Source organism: Oncorhynchus tshawytscha, linkage group LG18 (assembly GCF_018296145.1).
Source record: "Oncorhynchus tshawytscha isolate Ot180627B linkage group LG18, Otsh_v2.0, whole genome shotgun sequence".
Lineage (NCBI taxonomy): Eukaryota > Metazoa > Chordata > Actinopteri > Salmoniformes > Salmonidae > Oncorhynchus > Oncorhynchus tshawytscha.
In genome coordinates, this window is record NC_056446.1 from 22,334,761 (window position 1) to 22,356,218 (window position 21,458).

General features: G+C 41.2%; 1 protein-coding gene across 1 annotated transcript in view; it reads right to left on the bottom strand.

The window, feature by feature from the left end:
- Positions 1-17,569, bottom strand: part of rps6kc1 (ribosomal protein S6 kinase polypeptide 1) — a 58,640-nt gene extending 41,071 nt beyond the window's left edge. The window contains exons 1-2 of the mRNA XM_042300836.1: positions 17,311-17,569; positions 5,964-5,999 (exon numbers count right to left, since the gene is read on the bottom strand). Of these exons, the coding sequence (XP_042156770.1) occupies positions 5,964-5,999; positions 17,311-17,412 (138 nt within the window). The 5' untranslated portion in view covers positions 17,413-17,569. The remainder of the gene's footprint in view (positions 1-5,963; positions 6,000-17,310) is intronic.
- Between the last annotated feature and the right edge of the window lie 3,889 nt (positions 17,570-21,458).

The following is a 21,458-nucleotide window of genomic DNA, read 5'->3' on the forward strand; positions in this document are numbered from 1 at the left end:
TTAATACCTGCCAAATGCGGGTAGATTTTGTCATTGGCGGGTAACGGCCAGTGTACACTTGGAAGTGGTACATTTCTGCGTGCCGAGGCAGCCGCCCAGAGTGGCTCGCTTGTGGGCATGCTGGCAGCACATTTGTTTGTGCATTAATAACTCAGTATAGCAAGTTTGTATGAAGGTCTAGTTATTAAATGGGTAAATAGTTTAATCCATTCTCCTTTTCATTAATTTATTCACAGTAATCTAGTAATATGCTCTAAACCACTCTGGTGACAAACTAACTTTCTTGCCCTGTTTCCAATCGTCCACATGGCTGGGAAAACCTATCCAAGTAAGTAAATACATTAATTTTTTAAAAAACGAACAAACAACGTATCATTAGCTAGCTAGCTACAGTGCAGGCTCATTCAAACGTGACTCGTTTCAGGAAACTAGGCGTATGTCGCACATCACTACTTCACAGGAGAAGCATTTCATCGTTTTTTTTTTATCAAAATGTTTTTTTGTTGTTGGCAGAATTACCTTCTGGAACCTTCTGAAATGTGACCTTTCATGTGACTTAAAAACAAACTTGTATGCCATCTGTAAACACTAATAAAATGGCACCTTTATTTAACCAGGTAGGCCAGTTGAGAACAAGTTCTCATTTACAACTGCAACCTGGCCAAGATAAAGCAAAGCAGTGCGACAAACAGAGTTATACATGGGATACACAAAGGTACATATAAATATATATATTTAAAAAATCTATAAACGGCATGTGAAAATGAGGACCAGGAGGGGACATGCAGCTCTCCGCCGTGTGCCAGACCAGAGTTCTGCTGCTCTACAAGATGTTGCACGGACGGGGCCAACAATGCAATACGGGAGGCAAACAATGTGGAGAATGTCTTCACCTCCTACTTCAAAGAGGGTGCTGTTCCCTGGCAACACCATAGACTGCACTATGCACAACCAAAGGCTATTTTAAGAGACGTCCACAATAAAGAGTATTCTTTACATTGTCACCTCCAGTTATTACAATTCCCGGTTTCTCTCCTTTTCATTTCTACTTCTCAGATAAGGGTGATAATCTGCACAAAAACAAAACAGGCTCTTAACCTCTCTGGGACCGTTCGGGACGTGAGCGTCCCACCTCTCAACAGCCAGTGAAACTGCAGGGAACCAAATTCAAAACAACAGAAATCCCATAATTAAAATTCCTCAAACATAGAAGTATTTTACACCATTTTATAGATAAACTTCTCGTTAATCCAACCACAGTGTCCGATTTCAAAAACGCTTTTCGGCGAAAGCACAACATATCATAATGTTAGGTCAGCAACTAGTCACAGAAAGCATTCAGCCATTTTCCAACCAAAGAGAGGAGTCACAAAAAGCAGAAATATAGATAAAATTAACTAACCTTTGATGATCTTCATCAGATGACAATCATAGGACTTCATGTATGTTTTGTTCGGTAAAGTTCATATTTATATCCAAAAATCTGAGTTTACATTGGCACGTTACGTTCAGTAGTTCCAAAACATCTGGTGATTTGCAGAGAGCCACATCAATTTTACAGAAATACTCATAATAAACATTGATAAAAGATACAAGTGTTACGCATGGAATTTTAGATCCACTTCTCCTTAATGCAACCGCTGGGTCAGATTCTTTAAAAACTTTACCAAAAAAGCGCACCATGCTATAATCTGAGTAGAGCGCTCAGAGCCCATACATATATCCCCCATGTTGTGGAGTCAACATTAGTCAGAATAGCATTGTAAATATTCACTTACCTTTGATGATCTTCCTCAGAATGGACTCTCAGGAATCCCAGTTCCACAATAAATGTTTGTTTTGTTCGATAATGTCCATCATTTATGTTAAAATAGCTCCTATTGTTAGTGCATTCAGTCCAGTAATCCACATTCATAAAGCTTGTTCACTAGTTTCAGACGAAAAGTCAAAAAAGCTCCGTTCGTTAGTAGAAACACATCAAACGATGCATAGAATCAATCTTTAGGATGTTAACATAAATCTTCAATAATGTTCCAACCGGACAATTCCTTTGTCTGTACAAATGAAGTGGAACGTAGCTACCTTTCATGTGAGCGCGCCAGACCGAGGCTGTGGCACTCTGCCAGACCACTCACTCATAGAGCCCTTATGAGCCCCTCCTTTAGAGTAGAAGCATCAAACAAGTTTCTAAAGACTGTTGACATCTAGTGGAAGCTGTAGGAAGTGCAAAATGACCAATATCCCACTGTGTATTCGATAGGGGCTGAGTTAAAAAAACTACGAACCTCAGATTTCCCACTTCCTGGTTGGATTTTTTTCTCCGGTTTTTGCCTGCCATACGAGTTCTGTTATACTTACAGACATCATTCAAACAGTTTTAGAAACTTCAGTGTTTTCTATCCAAATCTACTAATTATATGCATATTCTAGCTTTTATGGCTGAGTAGCAGGGAGCTTAATTTGGGCACGCTTTTCATCCAAAATTCCCAATACTGCCCCCTACCCCAAAGAAGTTAAGAGTCACCCATACTGAATTTTTTTTTTTAAATCAACAATTAGACACCCTACAACCCACACACTGGTATATCAATCTGATTTATGGATTGTGTTTTGTGCAGTAAGCAGGCGCAGGTGTCTGCCCACCTTCAAAGAATAGGCAAGAGGACCAACCATGGAGAATATTAAGACATCTCATTATTTATATTACTACGCTATATTGTTTGTCCTGTGTCTGTGCATGTTTTTCAGTATAAAGTACTCTGGAGCCATTCAGTGTGGACACTGGACACCAGGTGAGGCCACACACACACACACAGATTCCTGTTGAACACGGCCTCTTTTGAACTGTCTCTTTATATATGTGAACCCCTCCCGCTTCTGAACTGCTTGACAGAGGGAACAGTATGATCGGAGGTGACAGGTCACTTGGTCGGGTCAACATGAAGCATTATAAAATAGATGCTTTACATTGAAATACAGATTGAGATGTAGTAGTCCCAGAGTTAATGATCCATGATTTTGCATTTCACCTCCTGATGATTATGATGACATACTGTTAGTATTAAAAAGACTAGGCTTAATCATCCCATCTCTCCCTCTCTCATCTGCAGGTATGTTTTGATGTGAGAGAGGATACCAACCCCCAGTCGCATCATCACCACCTCACCCACTTTAAGATAACCCTTGGGCCAACTGGGGGTCCAAGGCTGGTTAGAGATACTTCTGATGACCTGAGAGAACGATGTTTAGTAGCACTGTAATTCATTACTCATGTGCAGTCTTCCCTGCTCCTCTGTTCTCATCTCTTTCCCCTTGTCGGTCACACTCACACCTCTTTCTTCCTCTGTTTTTATAATGCATACCAGATGTGCATTGAAGTACCGATTGAACTAGTATTTCAAATATAATATCACAAAAATCATATTTATAATGCATTAAGTACAGATTGAACTTGTATTTATAAAATATCACAAAAATAATATTTTTAATGCATGAATTATGTATTTAACACTTGGATAAAGAACTTTTCAAACAAGCTTTTCACATTCTCTACTGGTTGAAATTAAGTCTCTAATTTGATTAGATACTACACCTATCCTGTGTCCTCAGATCAGTGTAGATTAAGGAAATGACCTGGCGAGAAGAACCTGTTTTACATTATTTACATGATGCATAGGAAGTGTAGTGTACTGTTTTTTGTAATTCTGGTCCTATATGTATGCCTTACAAATCAGCCTTTAACTAGTTAAATCATGTGCTCTAGTCTAAGGCAATGTTACAATGTATAACCATTGATGTCCTAGGACCAGGAATGGTAAACACTGTTGAAGTGTATAATTGTAATAAATACAGTGCATGCAGACACAGCATCATTCAAAGACTGGAGTTTGATACTCCTGGTATTGGATATGACTGAAAAAAGAATGTCTCACAGACATTCATACCTGAATCACACCTTTATTTGCCAAGATAGAGTACAAGATCAGAGAATACATTCAATGTATGTGGGGAACTCATGCTTGGTAATAACTACATGTATATACGACTTGCATCCTTGGCACAATAAAGTTATTATATTCTACTCAATCCATAGGCTTCATTGATGCCATTTAGAATGTCTTGAAGTTAATACAACCGACTATGATTGCTGTGGTTCATAGCTAGCTAGCTAATATTGACATTATAATATTAGCATGTAACAGTCATGTGTGTAACAGTAATTTTCTGCAATTTCTTGGGGATTAATGATTAACTGGTGGAAGCAATTAAAATCACTGTTCTGAACTAATATGTATACCAAATGTTTTAGGGTCCACACACAGATCAGCTACAAAACTAGCTACACATCCATAGGAATACAGGTATTTTCATCCTCCACTACGCAATAAGAAAAGAGTTAGCTAACTACATTACTTTAGCTGCATTGCATAGCAAATATCAGCAAGGCAAGCTTCCAAAATCGTACTTTAAATTTGCAGTAAATGCTTTAGCTAGCTAGATACTTTACATCCACTCTTTCACAAGACAACAGCCTGGTTTTCTCAGGAATCCCAAAACATTCAACAACAAAAACGCTCATAAAGCTACCTGGCTAATGTTAGCTAGTCAGTGAGCTTGCTAAATAGAGATTGACACAAAAGCATGCATAATTGTCTCTACATTAACTTATTCCTGTCGACTGTACATTTTTTTCATGATTAGTTATGACATTATAATTACTTACATTTGCTTCCATTCTAGTATTTTTGTCAGCCATCTTTGCTGAAGAAAGTCTCTAGCATTGGGTCGCAGAGAGTCAAATTCATCATGGGAACCACTCGATATGATTGATGATTTCATAAAGTTGGGAAATGCATTACTTTTTCACCGCCTCCCACGCCAAGTTCGTGCCACCCAATGGTCCCCAGACCACTCCGCTTCTCACCGCGTTCCTTCCATTGAAAATGAATGGGAAGCGGGTTCACTGCACGGTGTATATGAGCCGTAAGAATGTATATTTCACCAGCCACGTTGGCAGGTGGGCACAGAGCATTTGTGATTTTTATGTTTGTTTTTTTAAGCCCACATGTAGAAGTTGGTCGAATTGACAAAGGCTACTAAAGTGTAACTTTGTTCATGTTTCTTGGACAGTTCCATAATTTTGTTCACATGCTAGGTTGTTTTTCAATTTGAGTTTGCTGCAACTGTCTGCTGCTAGGAAGACGTCGCAGTCAGATTATTTTCCATCACAGACAAGCGAGTGCCCAAGTTATCATGGTAATGGCCTGTCCATTAAAGTTCCAGTTGAAAATTTTTGTCTCACCTAATTGTGCTTGATTGAGCATAGATCACTCCTAAAAGTCATTCTTATCCTAGATGAATGTGTGTGCTTCTACATTTCTACTTAGGAGCACATCATGTACTCCTTGTAAAAAATGTCAGCGTAGAGACCTGAACTATACTAATAGCCTGCATCACTCACTCACTTTTGTGGCAGCGCAGGCACTTTGTTTACTCTTGACGGTCAGTTGTTGAAGCGCTTATTTGTTTTTATTATTGGATCTAAATTATTTATTTTAACATACATTGGTTAAAAGACGCAAGTCACAAAATGAAATGAAATTCAGCAATATACCCCATTATTCTTACTGGTAATACATTAGAAGGCATACTCATTTTTGTGATTTTTGGTGTAATTATGAAGAAAAATATTTTGTCGGGTAAAAAACCCCAGAGTGGCTGTCACACTGGCTGGTGGACCAGAACTGTCATTGGTTTGTGATAAGAACAGTTGTTATTGTCAAAGCTACTACAAAGGTCAACATGGTCACCACCATTATAACCGTGGTCACTAACCTATGCAACATGAACAGCCATTGGAGCAAAATCCAAAGCCACTCTCTCGCACGCACTCTCTGTTTTCCCTCTATCCCTTCTTTTCTCACTTTCTTCCCATCACTGTCAGATAATCCTGAAGTTCTTACCTCTTGGACGTCCTCCGGGTTCTTTCTGGAGATGATCTGAGCAGGAGAGAAAAAGAGGGGTAAGGATCAGCAAGCAAACGTAAGCACCACCAGCATCATCGCCACCAAAAGTTCTTCATTGCACTACAGACTGAAAATGGGGACCCTGGATGGATGGGCCCTGTAGAACTGTATTAGACATTCCCTGTTCTGCTGTGGAGAGCGGAGTCATTCACAGATAGCGGAGGAGGGTTCAGAGTTCTAGCCGCTTGACAAGGAGGACATTATACAGCGACACAGTGGGGGAGCAGTGCACAAACGAGATGTCACCACACGAGCGCACACACAGGGCACTATACATACACACACCACAAAGGGGCAGCAACTCCAAGATCGCTGGATGAAGGAAAACAGTTTTGTCAAAGGCACACAGACAACCTAAACATTTGTTTGTGATACCTTCAATAAAGAGCCATCAGTATCATGGAAAAAAAATAACTGCTATACAGACATTATAGCATATTATAAACCGGGTGGTTCGATCCCTGAATGCTGATTGGCTGAAAGCCGTGGTATATCAGATCGTATACCATGGGTAAGAACAAAAATTACTTTTTTCTGTTTTAATTACATTGGTAACCAGTTTGTAATCGCAATAAGACACCTCGGGGGTTTGTGGTATTTGGCCAAACAGCTATATCCAGGCACTCCGAGTTGTGTCATGTTCACTGGACGTGCAACCTTGTCCCAGACCTGCTGTTTTCAACTCCCTCTCTCTAGGGCACCTGCCGTCTCGAACTCTGAGTGCTCAGCTACGAAAAGCCAACTGACATTTACTCCTGAGGTGCTGAACTGTTGCACCCTCTACAACCACTATGATTATTATTATTTGACCCTGCTGGTCATCTATGAACATTTGAACATCTTGGCCATGTACTGTTATAATCTCAACCCGGCACAGCCAGAAGAGGCCTGGCCAACACTCAGAGACTGGTTCCTCTCTAGGTTTCTTCATAGGTTCATGCCTTTCTAGGGAGTTTTTCCTAGCCACCGTGCTTCTACATCTGCATTGCTTGCTGTTTGGGATTTTAGGCTGGGTTTCCGTATAGCACTTTGTGACATCGGCTGATGTAAAAAGGGCTTCATAAATCAATTTGATTGATTGTCAAATAACACTCCTTAGCCGTGGTATATTGGCCAATTTTTTTTTACCAGCATGTCACATGTGCAACCAGAGAGAGAAAAAGAAAATCTGACACCAGTTTAACTCTACACACAGATGCATACAAAGCTCTCCACCGCCCTCCACTTGGCAGATCTGACCATAATTCTATCCTCCTGATTCCTTCTTACAAGCAAAAACTAAAGCAGGACGCACCAGTGACTCGGTCAATATGGAAGTGGTCAGATGACGCGGATGCTACACTACAGGGCTGTTTTGCTAGCACAGACTGGAATATGTTCCGGGATTCATCCAATGGCATTGAGGAGTACACCACCTCAGTCATCGGCTTCATCAATAAGTACATCAACGACGACGTCCCCACAGTGACTGTACATACATATCCCAACCAGAAGCCATGGATTACAAGCAATATCCACATCGAGCTAAAGGCTAGAGCTACCGCTTTCAAGGAGCGGTAGACTAATCCGGATGCTTATAAGAAATCCCTCTATACCCTCTGGCGAACTATCAAACAAGCAAAGCGTCAATACAGGATTAAGATTGAATCCTACTACACCGGCTGTGACGCTCGTCTGATGTGGCAGGGCACGAAAACTATTACGGTCTACAAAGGGAATCCCAAAAGCGAGCTGTCCAGTGACACAAGCCTACCAGATGAGCTAAATGCCTCTTATGCTCGCTTTGAGGCAAGCAACACTGAAGCATGCACAAGAGCACTAGCTGTTCTGGACGACGTGTGATAACGCTCTCAGTAGCCGATGTGAACAAAACCTTTAAATAGTTCAACATTCACAAAGCCGCTGGGCCAGACGGATTACCAGGACGTGTATTCAAAGCATGCGCGGACCAAATGTTAAGTGTCTTCACTGACATTTTCAATCTCTCCCTGACCGAGTCTGTCATACCTACATGTTTCAAGCAGACCACCATAGTCCCTGTGCCCAAGGAGGCGAAGGTAACCTGGTACCGCCCCCTGGCACTAACATCAGTAGCCATGAAGTGCTTTGAAAGACTGGTCATGGCTCACATCAACAGCATCCTCCCGGACACCCTAGACCCACTCCAATTCGCATACCGCCCCAACAGATCCACAGATGATGCAATCTCAATTGCACTCCACACTGCCCTTTCTCACCTGGACAAAAGGAACACCTATGTGAGAATGCTGTTCATTGACTACAGCTCAGCGTTCAACACCATAGTGCCCACGAAGCTCATCACTAAGCTAAGGACCCTGGGACTAAACACCTCCCTTTGCAACTGGATCCTGGACTTCGTGGCGGTCCGCCCCCAGGTGGTAAGAGTAGGCAACAACACGTCTGCCACACTGATCCTTAACACTGGGGCCCCTCAGGGGTGTGTACTTAGTCCCCTCCTGTATTCCCTGTTCACCCACGACTGCACACCAAACAAGACTCCAACACTTTCATTAAGTTTGCTGATGACACAGTGGAACAGTGGTTCCTTCTTTAAAAGTAGCGTCATACTGCGGCACACCTTGCACGCTGCCACAGAATTCTGTGGTCCAACCTTAAAATGTCAGCCATTTTTTCTGTTACTGCAAGTTATTGCTAGTTTGACCACCAGAGGGCATCTTTGAGAAGCATTTGATAGTATTCCGTATTGGCATTACCAGAGAACGTAAAGCCTTTTTTGTAATAACATAGTACATGGGATTTATTTAAATTTGGCTTAATTAATTTGATTAATATTATGGTGTTTCTGTTCAGAGAAAAACAAAAAACTAAACTCTTAGGTTTTCCGTTTGGATGGAATGGAAAATATGGTGCTGTACAACGTGACGGTAGAGAGTAGCCTACAGGAGTGGAGGAGTCTAAATAGTTCACCTTCTAATTCCTTACATAAAGGAGAGCAGGCCATGTCTGTACTAAAGAATGCGGGGCACACGGGAGACCGTGTTATTTCATAGTTGTGATGTCTTCACTATTATTCTACAATGTGGAAAATAGTAAAAATAAAGAAAATCCTGGAATAAGTAGGTGTGTCCAAACTTTTGAGTTGTACTTGCTTAATTAATTTGATTCATATTATGGTGTTTCTATTCCATGAAAAATAAAAAACCCTGGGGGTCACCATTAGGATGGAACAGAAAATATGGCGCTGTACAACGTGGCGCTCATAAATTCAGAGCATTGTCAGATTGTCCATTTGTAAAATTCAGACCGTTTCGATAACATTGGCTAGCTTGCTAGCTACTTCCAGACACAAATGAGATCACTCTGACCATTTTCCGGCCATATTCAACCAGTGTGGAGCACTCGTAAACGTATTATTCTGCGCTCTGGTACACAGATGAGAGTGAAATCGATGTAGATGGCCAGAGCAAGTTTACGAAAGCACCTGAATGTCCATTGAGAACGCACAACAACTATAACTTTTAGCTAAGCTAAGAATGACGGGAATAATCAAGTCAATAAACGTTGGATAGTTAGATAGCCTATAGTTAATATACTGGAAAGTTTGATGTCTATCTACTAACATTAGGTAGCTAACTAACATACCGGTACATAAGGCTGTAATATGCTCCATGGTTCGTAAGGACAGTGTAGCTAACAAATTGTCAGCCAACATAACATGTAAGGTAACTTATTTGAAAGGTCATTATTTTATTACATTGAGTAGCAAGCTACCCCCTTGGTCGTTAGGGCAGGTCTGGTCTATGATAACAGGGGGGAGGTTCACAACTAGCTCGGCTATTAGACTAGTCTTTAGTAAAGGTTGAATAGTCTATTGTTCAGCTATTAGCCCCCGTCCCCAACTTGCAACAAAGTGTTGTTGTTCCAATCTCGTTCCTTTCCCTCTTCCACACATCATCATTCTGCGCCTGAGTGGCTCGCTTGCGGGCGTGCTGATAGGATATGGCAGCATCTTCGGTTGTGCACCAAGAAATCTGCATACAGTAGCACATTTGTATGAAGGTGTGGTTATTCACAGGCCAATTGTTATATGCTATGGAGGTACATGTGTCTTCTTGTCTAGAGCAAAACTTTTTGTAATTTTCAATCAAAAATAATTATTCTGAAAGCAACCCGTTTCCGACACAAAGGAAGTCATAGCGGACACCTACGAAGGAGGACTGTGTGATGATGGCATCTCAGGTAAGCAACACTGGGCGTTCTTCCATCCAACTTTTACATAGCTAGTAGTTAGCTCCTACGATTCAGTGTCAGTTCATAACATAATACTATTTAACCTCTAGTGACACCCCATCCCGTGAACGGAACCGTTGTCATCATCTGACACTAATTAGCATAACGCAACAGACATAAATCTTCCTCGAAAATCTTTCTGTTCATGAAAATCTCACGTGAAATATATTGGAACACAGTTTAGCCTTTTGTTAATCACCCTGTCATCTCAGATTTTCAAAATATGCTTTACAGCCAAAGCTAGACAAGCATTTGTGTAAGTTTATCGATAGCCTAGCATAGCATTATGCCTTGCTAGCAGCAGGCAACCTTGTCACGAAAATCAGAAAAGCAATCAAATTAAATCGTTTATCTTTGATGAACTTCGGATGTTTTCACTCACGAGACCCCAGGTAGATAGCCAAAGTTCATTTTTTCCCAAAATATTATTTTTGTAGGCTAAATAGCTCCGTTTGTTCTTCACGTTTGGCTGAGAAATCGACCGGAAATTGCGGTCACGACAAAGCTGAAAAAAATTCAAAATAAGCTCCATAATATCGACAGAAACATGGCAAACGTTGTTTAGAATCAATCCTCAAGGTGTTTTTCAAATATCTATTCGATAACATATCCACCGGGACAATTGGTTTCTCAGTAGAACCGATTGGAATAATGGCTACCTCTGTACTTTACGCGAGATTTTCTCCAGAAGCATCATGTGACCACTTGCGCAATGTAACCCCCTACGGGTATTCTTCAACATAAATGCGTAAAACTACGTCACAAGGCTGTGAAAGCGTAAGCTGGTTCATAGCACATTCACAGCTCAATGGGGACTCATTGGCACGCAGCGCTTTCAAAATATGGGGCACTTCCGGATTGGATTTTTCTCAGACTTTCGCCTGCAACATCAGTTCTGTTATACTCACAGACAATATCTTTACAGTTTTGGAAATATTAGAGTGTTTTCTATCCAAAGCTGTCAATGATATGCATATTCTAGCATCTTGTCCTGATAAAAATATCCCGTTTAAAACAGGAACGTTTTTTCCCCAAAAATGAAAATACTGCCCCTAGAGTCGCAACAGGATAACATACATACCGTAGAATGAAAAATCATGCAATTATTAATCTCAAGCTAACCAAAAGCATTTAGCTATGAACGCCTGCTCTCGCCATTTTTAGTTGAACTAATCTAACTTTCTTTCATGGAAACTCATAAGCAGGCCATGTCATATTTGTTTCCAAGTGGATATATAGTCATATTTCATGACCGTGTAACGGCTAGCTTTTTTTTACAGAAGGATGAAAAAACACAATATGTCTGTCACGAAGAGTTAGCGAGTCTTCGCAGCGTGTAGATGGTGCAGGTATCATGGCATATTTCTCATCACCTAATGAACAACCACAATACCAGCCTGGTGTTAAGCTTTCTACGCTGTATTGACGTATCCTGAAAATGACATCTGCTGCTTTAGATTGGTCATATGTTATTGTTTTCATATCTACAAAAAAAAAGCTTTCTTCTTTACTTTCAGAGAGCGAGCTGATCAAGGGGTCAAAAATGTAGATATTGCCAGATGTTCACTGTCCGAGGAACAGGCCGTGGAAGCTTTACTGCTGGCAAAAGTGTCCATAACCAGAGGTAAACTGTTCTGTGTTCTTTTTCTCTCTTCATCTCTGCCTGTCTTGTAGTACATGGAACCGGTCTCACATGCATTAATTTTAAAAAACTTAAGATATCAGCTGCTAATTTTCAGATTTACACCACATAAACACAGCCATTTTCACTGGGCTATCTCTTGCTGCCAAGTCATAATTTCCCTGGGGGTTAGCCTTGCAATAACCAAGTGGTGAGACACATAGCCCTCTATATTTAAATGTCTCAGGTACACTCTGATAGGTGTCTGGGTCACATACATTATCTTCTATTGTTTGTCCTCATGTGTCTCTTTTTTAGCATAGAGTACTTTGCAGCCACTTCGTGTGGACACCATGTGAGACCACACACTCACACAATAACAGTCTCTTCTTCACTTCATCCCTCTCCCTAAATCCTCTAGGTTATATCAGCGGTTTTGGTGAACCCGTCCCTCATCTGAACTGGCTGACACAGAGGGCACTGCATTATAATAGGTGAGAGGTCACTTGGTTGGGTCAAAAATAAGTATTATTAAAGAGATGCTTTACATTGAAATACAGACGGAGATGTAGTAGTCCCAGAGTTAATGATCCAAGGTCAGTTTTGCATATCATCTCCTGATGATGACTGACTGTGTTAGAATAAAAAAAACAAGGTTAATCATGCTCTCTCTATCCATCTGTCTCTCGTTTGCAGGTATGTTTTGATGTGAGAGAGGAAGCCAGTCCCGTCATCGCCACCTCACCCGCTCTAAAGATAACCTTTGGGCCAACTGGGGGCCCAAGGCTGGTTAGGTGACACCACAATTGTGATGAACAGAGAATAAAGGTAGCACTGTAATTCATTAATCATATGCTGTCTGCCACCATTCTTACATCTTTCCCTTTCTGTCTTCTACACCTCTTTCCCCACCTCGTCTTTCTTTCTCGTTTTATAATGCACACCATATGTGCATTGAAGTACAGATTGAACTTGTATTTATAATATATTACAATTATCATACTTATAATGCATGTATTATGTATTTATAACACCTGGATAATGAACTTCTTTCAATAAAGCGTTCCACATTCTCCACTGGTTGAAATTAAGCATCTCATTGAAATACTACCCTGTGTCCTCAGATTAATGCAGATGAAGGGAGTTAGATATGCATAGTTTTTTTCTGTATTTTTTCTGAATTACAAGTCAGCCTTTACTTAAATCATGTTTCTAGTCTGTTGCATAGTTACAATGTGTAATTATTGATGTCCCAGGAGCAGGAGTGGTAAACACTGTTGAAGTGTATAATTGTAATACATACATGCAGACACAGCTTCATTCAAATTATGGAGTTTGATAAGACTGAAAAAGAATGTCTCAGAAATTCATACCTGAACTGCATCTTTATTTGCCAAGGAAGAGTACATGATCAGTGAATATATTCAATGTACAGGCTACAATGTGGGAATCTCATGCGTGGTAATAACTACAGTACATATATAGGAGTACGTACAGTACGTATATAGGACTTGCATCCTTGACAAAGTTATTATATTCTACTCTAGGTTTCATTAGTGCCATTCAGACTTGAAGTTGATACAACAACTATGATAGCTGAGGTTCATAGATTGGTATGAATATTAGTTCAGAACCTAACGTTTTAGGGTCCATACACAGATCGGCTACATACTGCAGCTAGCTACAAATTAATAGGCATACAGTTATTTTTATCCTCCACTACACAATTATGCAAGTAAAAAGTTAGCTATCTATGTTACTTCAGCTGGAAGGCAAGGCAAGCTTACACAATTGTACATTCCATTTGCAGTAAATGCTTTATCGAGCTAGATTCTTTACAGCCACTGTTTCACAAGATGACAGCCTGGTTCGCTGGTTCTCTCGGGAGTCCCTAAAACATTAAACAACACGAATTATAAATTAATTCTCCTGTCATAACACTAGCTAGCTGGCTAATGTTAGCTAGTCAGCTAACTTGCTAAATAGCGATTTTCATAAATGAACTTTATGACAAAAAAATATGCACAAATGTTTGTCTCTATATTAATATATTCCTCTCAATTGTCATTTTTTTTGCTTGACTCGTTATGACATAACTACTTACAGTTGGTTCCACCGTAATGTTTTGTCAGCCATCTTCACCCAGGGACGGGTGTCTCGTGTCAAATTAGTCATTGGAACCACTCGATATGATTGGGTCCCAAGGTTTTTATATGACGAAATACATAATGAGTGCTCTAACTCCCCATTGTGGTGTTCTGGAGCAATGACGCCGTGCTGCTGGGTACCTCTAAGTCCGGCAGTGCAAGCTGGCAACTTTTAAAGGAGGCAGGCCTGATCACCAACAACAATGAGACAGCCTATAGGGAGGTCAGAGAACTGGCAGTGTGGTGCAAGGACAACAACCTCTCCCTCAATGTGAGCAAGACAAAGGAGCTGACCGTGGACTACAGGAAAAGGCGGGCCGAACAGGCCCCCATTAACATCGACAGGGCTGTAGTGGAGCGGGTCGAGAGTTTCAAGTTCCTTGGTATCCACATCACCAACAAACCATCATGGTCCAAACACACCAAGACAGTCGTGAAGAGGGCAAAACCTTTTCCCCCTCAGGAGACATCCCCAGATGCTCACAAGGTTCTACAGCTGCACCATCAAGAGCATCCTGACTGGTTGCATCACCCCCTGGTATGGCAACTGCTCGGCACCTGGCTATAAGGCGCTACAGAGGGTAGCGTGACCAGCCCAGTACATCACTGGGGCCAAGCTTCCTGCCACCCAGGACCTATACAATAGGCCAGAGGAAAGCCAATAAAATTAGCAGAGACTCCAGTCACCCAAGTTATAGACTGTTTTCTCTGCTACCGCACAGCAAACGGTACCAGAGTGCCAAGTCTAGGACCAAAAGGATCCTCAACAGCTTCTAGCCCCAAGGTATATGACTGCTGAACAATTAATAAAATCGCCACCGGACAATTTACATTGACCCCCCCCTTTTGTACACTGCTGCTTCTCGCTGTTTATTATCTATGCATAGTCACTTCACCCCCACCTACATGTACAAATTACCTCAACTAACGTGTACCCCCGTACACTGACTCGGTACCGGTGCCCCCTGTATATAGCCTTGTTATTGTGTTACTTTGTATTACTTTTTGTTTTCATCTACTTGGTAAATATTTTCTCAACTCTTCTTAAACTGCACTGTTGGATAAGGGCTTGTAAGCATTTCACGGTAAAGTCTAAACTTGCTGTACTCGGCGCAGGTGACAAATAAAGTTTGTTTTGATTTTAGTGTTTTTCTGGGTAGCCTAAGTCCAAAGAGCGTAAAAAATGTTTTTTAAATTATTATTATTACTTTTTTTTGTGGGCAGACTGACGACTCATTCTGTCTGATAGTGTCCCAGTTTCAAAACCCTGTAGTGTTCTGACCTCTTGCACCACTCACAGTGACAGAGCCAGACAGACAAGGAAATTATATAACCCTTTCTCTCTCCCATCAGCACCTTTGTGACAAAAATCAACCCTTTTTCATTTGTATGGGTGCGCGTGTGTGACACTGAACTGGTTGTGTGGTATTGTAGCCATTGGAAAGACTTGATATGGTTCCCTTTGGAGAATAATCTATGATAGTGCTAAAATCTGTGTTGCTGGGATGTGACCTTTCTGAATCTGATGTGAAATACAAACTAAAAGGTAGAGCGTCAACATCTCGGGGAGTGGGTCTGGATGCAACAATGATGATTACTTTTGCACAATGGGTAACTTTGGGTCGTTGCCGTGGAATTCCTTTTGCTGGACAATAAATTGCATAGACTGCAGTTTCTCTCATGCTGCATACGCACTTACTGAGACTGATTAGTAAAATGTATGCAACTAGATGCCCCAGTATCTGTGTATTAGAAATGTTGACGATGAATGAGTATGACATGTATCCTCTCTAACGCTCAGGAAGCTCTGATTGAAACTCCCATTAGACAGCTCTGCAAGCATCACAGCCAGTATGTACTTCCAAATAAGGTCTAAATGAAACTGTATAAGCATACACGTCGCAAGGATTCTGAGGAGCTATAACCTTACTGCTAAGCACAGATCGAAAGTCTACAACAGCCCAACACATTAGAGGTGTCGAAGACCAGTGGTGTAAAGTACTTAAGTCGTTTTTTAGGGGTATCTGTACTTTAGCATTTATATTTTTGCTAACTTTTACTTCACTGCATTCCAAAATAAAATTATGTACTTTTTAATCTATACATTTTCCCTGATACCCAAAAGTACCCAAAAGTACTTGTTACATTTTGACTGGAAAATAGTCCAATTCACTTATCAAGAGAACATCCCTGGTTTTCCCTACTGCCTCTGATCTGATAGACTCACTAAACACAAATGCTTCATGTGTAAATTATGTCTGAGTGTTGGAGTGTGCCCCTGGCTATCTGTCAATAAAAAAATATATATGGTGCTGTCTGGTTTGCTTAAAAAAGGAATTTGAAATGGTTTATACTCTTACTTTTGATACTTAAGTATATTTAAAACCAAATACTTTTACTCAAGTAGTATTTTACTGAGTGACTTTTACTTTAGTCATTTTCTATTAAGGTACTGTATCTTTACTTTTACTCAAGTATGACAATTTAGTAGTTTTTCCACCACTGCCAAAGAGGCATTTTTTCGGTTCATTGACCTTTTTGGAAGTACATACCAGCCATAACGGGAGTAAATGAAGGTAGTTATTCAGCGAAACCCCATATTTGGTGAGTAACTAAAGTATTTTGGCATTATAACGCATGCAGAGTTATCTAATTTGAATGGGGGCTTCCTGGGCGTTAGAGGGGAGAAACGTCATACTCATCGTCGACAGCTCTAAAGGCTTGCATAGATACTGGGGCAGCAGCAAGCTTATAAGTGGCAGCTTCTTACTGGTCTCATGATTGCACACTGTTCAGTTAGCTTTATTGTCAATAACAGTTAGTTAACTGACGTTAGCTAACTATCTAGTTAGCATATAGTGGTATGACTGAAGGTGGCATTAAATGTAATCTCCTCTCTTGATCTTGTTATCACCGATCTTGGCTAACTAGGCAGCTTTCTATCTCCATTGTCAGACATAAACGAGCTAGTTATTAGCTAGCGCAAGCTAGGCACTAGTTTGACAGCTAGTTAGTTAACGTTAGCTGAATAATGGGAGCAAGTTAGCAGGTGAACTGAAAAATGTCACATATAAGCAGCCAACATAAGGTTTAAAACGTCGTTATTTATCAACTACAACATATCCGTATGAATAGTATTCGCAGTTGTTTTATCCTGTCGTAGCTACAACGATGATAACGTTAGCTAGCTGCTAACTAACGTCACGGTAGCTAGCTGTCAACAACACAGCCTCTGTCAACTTACCCTTGCAGTGACTTTGTACACTGTATAGCCTTTCTTGTGCTTTTTAGGGTCCGTAACAGTATAAAAACGTGCAAGTTCTCCTCGTTCCCGCTGCGATATCATTCTGATTGAAGCATAGCCATTAGCTAGCCAGCTGATTCCCAGTCTAAAAAGCCGGGGCTGCTTTGCTTCGTTCCAGATAGCCGCTGCTACACAGAGATAGAACAATGAGCCAGATAATTCACCGGATGTATGAATGTGAAGTATCCGGTGGGCGTTTCCACTCACATCCAACTAATGGGACGAGAATAAACCCAACAACTGTGGTCAGCAGTGGGGGAATAAGGAGTGAGATGGATTTTTGCCGACATTCAGATAATTTTCTCATCGATGAAACATTTGATCTCCATACAGTTTCCCAAACTGTTTCCGAAACTAAAATCTGTAACAAACAGAGTGGACTGCGTTTTATAGACTTTACCCTTTGCCAAAGTTTTTTTTTAATGTGTCGTTTAGGAGTGCCAGGTCGAATTGAGTTATTGCACACGCACACTTCAAAGTGGGCGTTCCCTAACGGAAATATGCGAATAAATGCCAATATGATCTCATTAGTTCGTGCTTGTCTCTGCCCACCTCCTTGCTTGTTTTTCCCACTATGACAGATGTTTATAACTATCGTGGGTTAGTTGTACAAATCTTTGGCTGCATATTGCAAAATGACACGCCGAAAGACCGGCTCCTCAAATTCTTCTTCGGTACTATGGCAGTCTGCAAACAAAAGTTAGAGCTGCATTCCCACACCAACTGGACCAGGGATGAAGGGATAAGGGATACATTCACAAATTAAAAGTAAATTCCATTACAGGAAGATAAAAAAATAAAAAATGATTTCACAAAAACTAAAAAGTATTATCAGGAAAAATCTTCCCACTCCTTCAGTCATTTGATAACTCAAACTTCCCTACTCAGGCTGGGACTACTGAGACAGTACTCCATGGAGCTCTTCAGATGTGAAATCTTTTAATCCCATATATTGTTTAGCTGCAGAAACAATGATGTTGATCTTTCTAGACTTATTTCAAACTTGAACAGTATCTACTACCATCTCATCTCCACCCGCTCCTTCAGCTATTTCCACAGCCTCCACATAGGAGACCTGATGGATAGCCCTACCTTTTATTTTTATTTTTTAAAATTGGGATAGCCCTACCTACTGCGACCTTCTTCACCCTTACAGGTAGTCCCAATGTGGAGATGCTTTCCATTGCCTGTCCAAGCTGTCCAGCATAGCCACGCATTATAACATGGAAGAAAACCCAAACATCCCTTGTCTGTCACAAATACTGAATACAATTATATTTGAACTTACTCTGTCGATTGTCTGTGGGGTTGGTTCTTAATCGGGTTAAAATTTGACAAAAAAACACTTGAACCCCAAGGGACTCAGATTAACAGAGGGGGCATTAATAACTTGGTTATTCCAGGAAGGATAGAGAGGAAGGCTCCACACCACTCTCTCTCTTGAGTATCTTATCTTTCTTCTGATGATCTCATTTTGCTCTTTTGTAGCTTTGTTAAGTGTGTGTGTGTTTCCTATTCCTGTTCACTTCTCTCCCTGTAGGTTGTACAGACACTCCCTACCCCTTGACTACAACCCTTCTAATTTAGTGTATCCTGCTCGCACAACCCATGTGGAATTTCTAGTCCCCGTGCAGCGTTTGGAACTGCCGATTTGCGGTCAAGAAGACTGAGTTAATCTCAGCCTATGTTGCCCATCAGTCCCTACACCTTTTGGCCCTGACTGAGACATGTATTACCCCAGAGAACACTGCTACTCCACCTGCTCTCTCGTCATCTGACTATGTGTTCTCTCATAGTCCGAGAGCATCTGATCTTTGCCGGGGTTGGCACAGGGCTACTTATTTCTCTTAAGTGGAGATTTTCTATTTTCCCACTCTCACCTGTCTATCTCCTCATTTTAATTCCATGCTGTCACTGTCACATGTCCATTCTATCGCCTACCAGGTTCCTTTGGAGAGTTAAATTAGCTTGACACCTTGATAAGCTGACTTCCTGACGATGGCTCACCACTCATACTGTACTGGGCGAATTCAACCATCCGACGCCTGATTTCGATTAATTTCTTTCCACCTTTTTCTTTTGTACATTGAGACTTGGGGAGTTAAAATGTGGATGTGTCAAGTATGGGTGAGATGAGTGTTCAGGTTATGGGTAACACAATAGCGAATGACATTTCCCACAGAACCAATACCCAATTTCGAGCCAAATCCACCTTTTGTCCTCCCAGATACAGAACTCCCTTCCTAGAAACATACTGCAGATAGGTAGAAAAAGATGTTTCTCGGATTTTCTTTCTAAAAACCCAGTGTGGTGTCACTCCCTGCATATGTACGTGATTCTATGGACATGATTTACAGCCTCAAGACAATGCACAATATCAGTGTGGAGATGCTTATGGATTGCTTTGATGTTGAATCCCTGTATACTAATATCCCCCATCAGGGAAGCCTAGAAGCCATGGTACACCGTCTTAGTCAACGACCCACTGGCACACTGTCTTAGTCAACGACCCACTGGTACACCGTCTTAGTCAACGACCCACTGGTACACTGTCTTAGTCAACAACCCACTGGCACACTGTCTTAGTCAACGACCCACTGGCACACTGTCTTAGTCAACGACCCACTGGTATACTGTCTTAGTCAACGACCCACTGGTACACTGTCTTAGTCAACGACCCACTGGCACACTGTCTTAGTCAACAACCCACTGGTACACTGTCTTAGTCAACGACCCACTGGTACACTGTCTTAGTCAACAACCCACTGGTACACCGTCTTAGTCAACGACCCACTGGTACACTGTCTTAGTCAACAACCCACTGGCACACTGTCTTAGTCAATGACCCACTGGCACACTGTCTTAGTCAACGACCCACTGGTATACTGTCTTAGTCAACGACCCACTGGTACACTGTCTTAGTCAACGACCCACTGGCACACTGTCTTAGTCAACGACCCACTGGTACACTGTCTTAGTCAACGACCCACTGGTACACTGTCTTAGTCAACGACCCACTGGTACACTGTCTTAGTCAACGACCCACTGGTACACTGTCTTAGTCAACGACCCACTGGTACACTGTCTTAGTCAACGACCCACTGGTACACTGTCTTAGTCAACAACCCACTGGTACACTGTCTTAGTCAACGACCCACTGGTACACTGTCTTAGTCAACAACCCACTGGTACACTGTCTTAGTCAACGACCCACTGGTACACTCCCTAGCGCTAACTCTATTGTTGAACTTGCTGAGATTGTTCTGACTAAGAACTTTTTCATGTTTGAAAATGACATGTTCATTCAACAGAAGATAACTGCTATGGGTAGCAAAATGTCACTGAATTATGCCATGTATGTGGGGTTGTTTGAGTAGAATGTGATTTTCAGCCCTAACTATCCATTCTTGTGCCATATCAGACTCTGGAAACAAATTACATATTTGTTCTATTCCAGGGAACAGCAGAGGAACTTCATCGATTCCACTCCTTCGTCAATACAAGCAGTGAACATTTTTATTTATTTATTTTATTTCACCTTTATTTAACCAGGTAGGCTAGTTGAGAACAAGTTCTCATTTGCAACTGCGACCTGGCCAATATATAGCAAAGCAGTGTGACACAGACAACAACACAGAGTTACACATGGAGTAAACAAACAAAGTCAATAACACAATAAACAAGTCAATGACACAGTAGAAAAAATAAAGTCTATACACAGTGTGTGCAAAAGGCATGAGGAGGTAGGCAATAAATAGGCCATAGGAGCAAACAATTACAATTTAGCAGATTAACACTGGAGTGATAAATGAGCAGATGATGATGTGCAAGTAGAGATACTGGTGTGCAAAAGAGCAGAAAAGTAAATAAAATAAAAACAGTATGGCGATGAGGTAGGTAGATTGGGTGAAATTCACCCTTACCTTTGATGCGCATGAAATATGTTTTCGTGACTTTTTGATTAAGAGGGAGTGGGGTGGTTTTAGCGTGGATCTATACAGGGAGCCGATGGACAGGAATTCCCTGTTATGCGGAGACATCTTCCACCCTACACCCCCCCCCAGATAAAGCCTCCCCATTAGCCAATA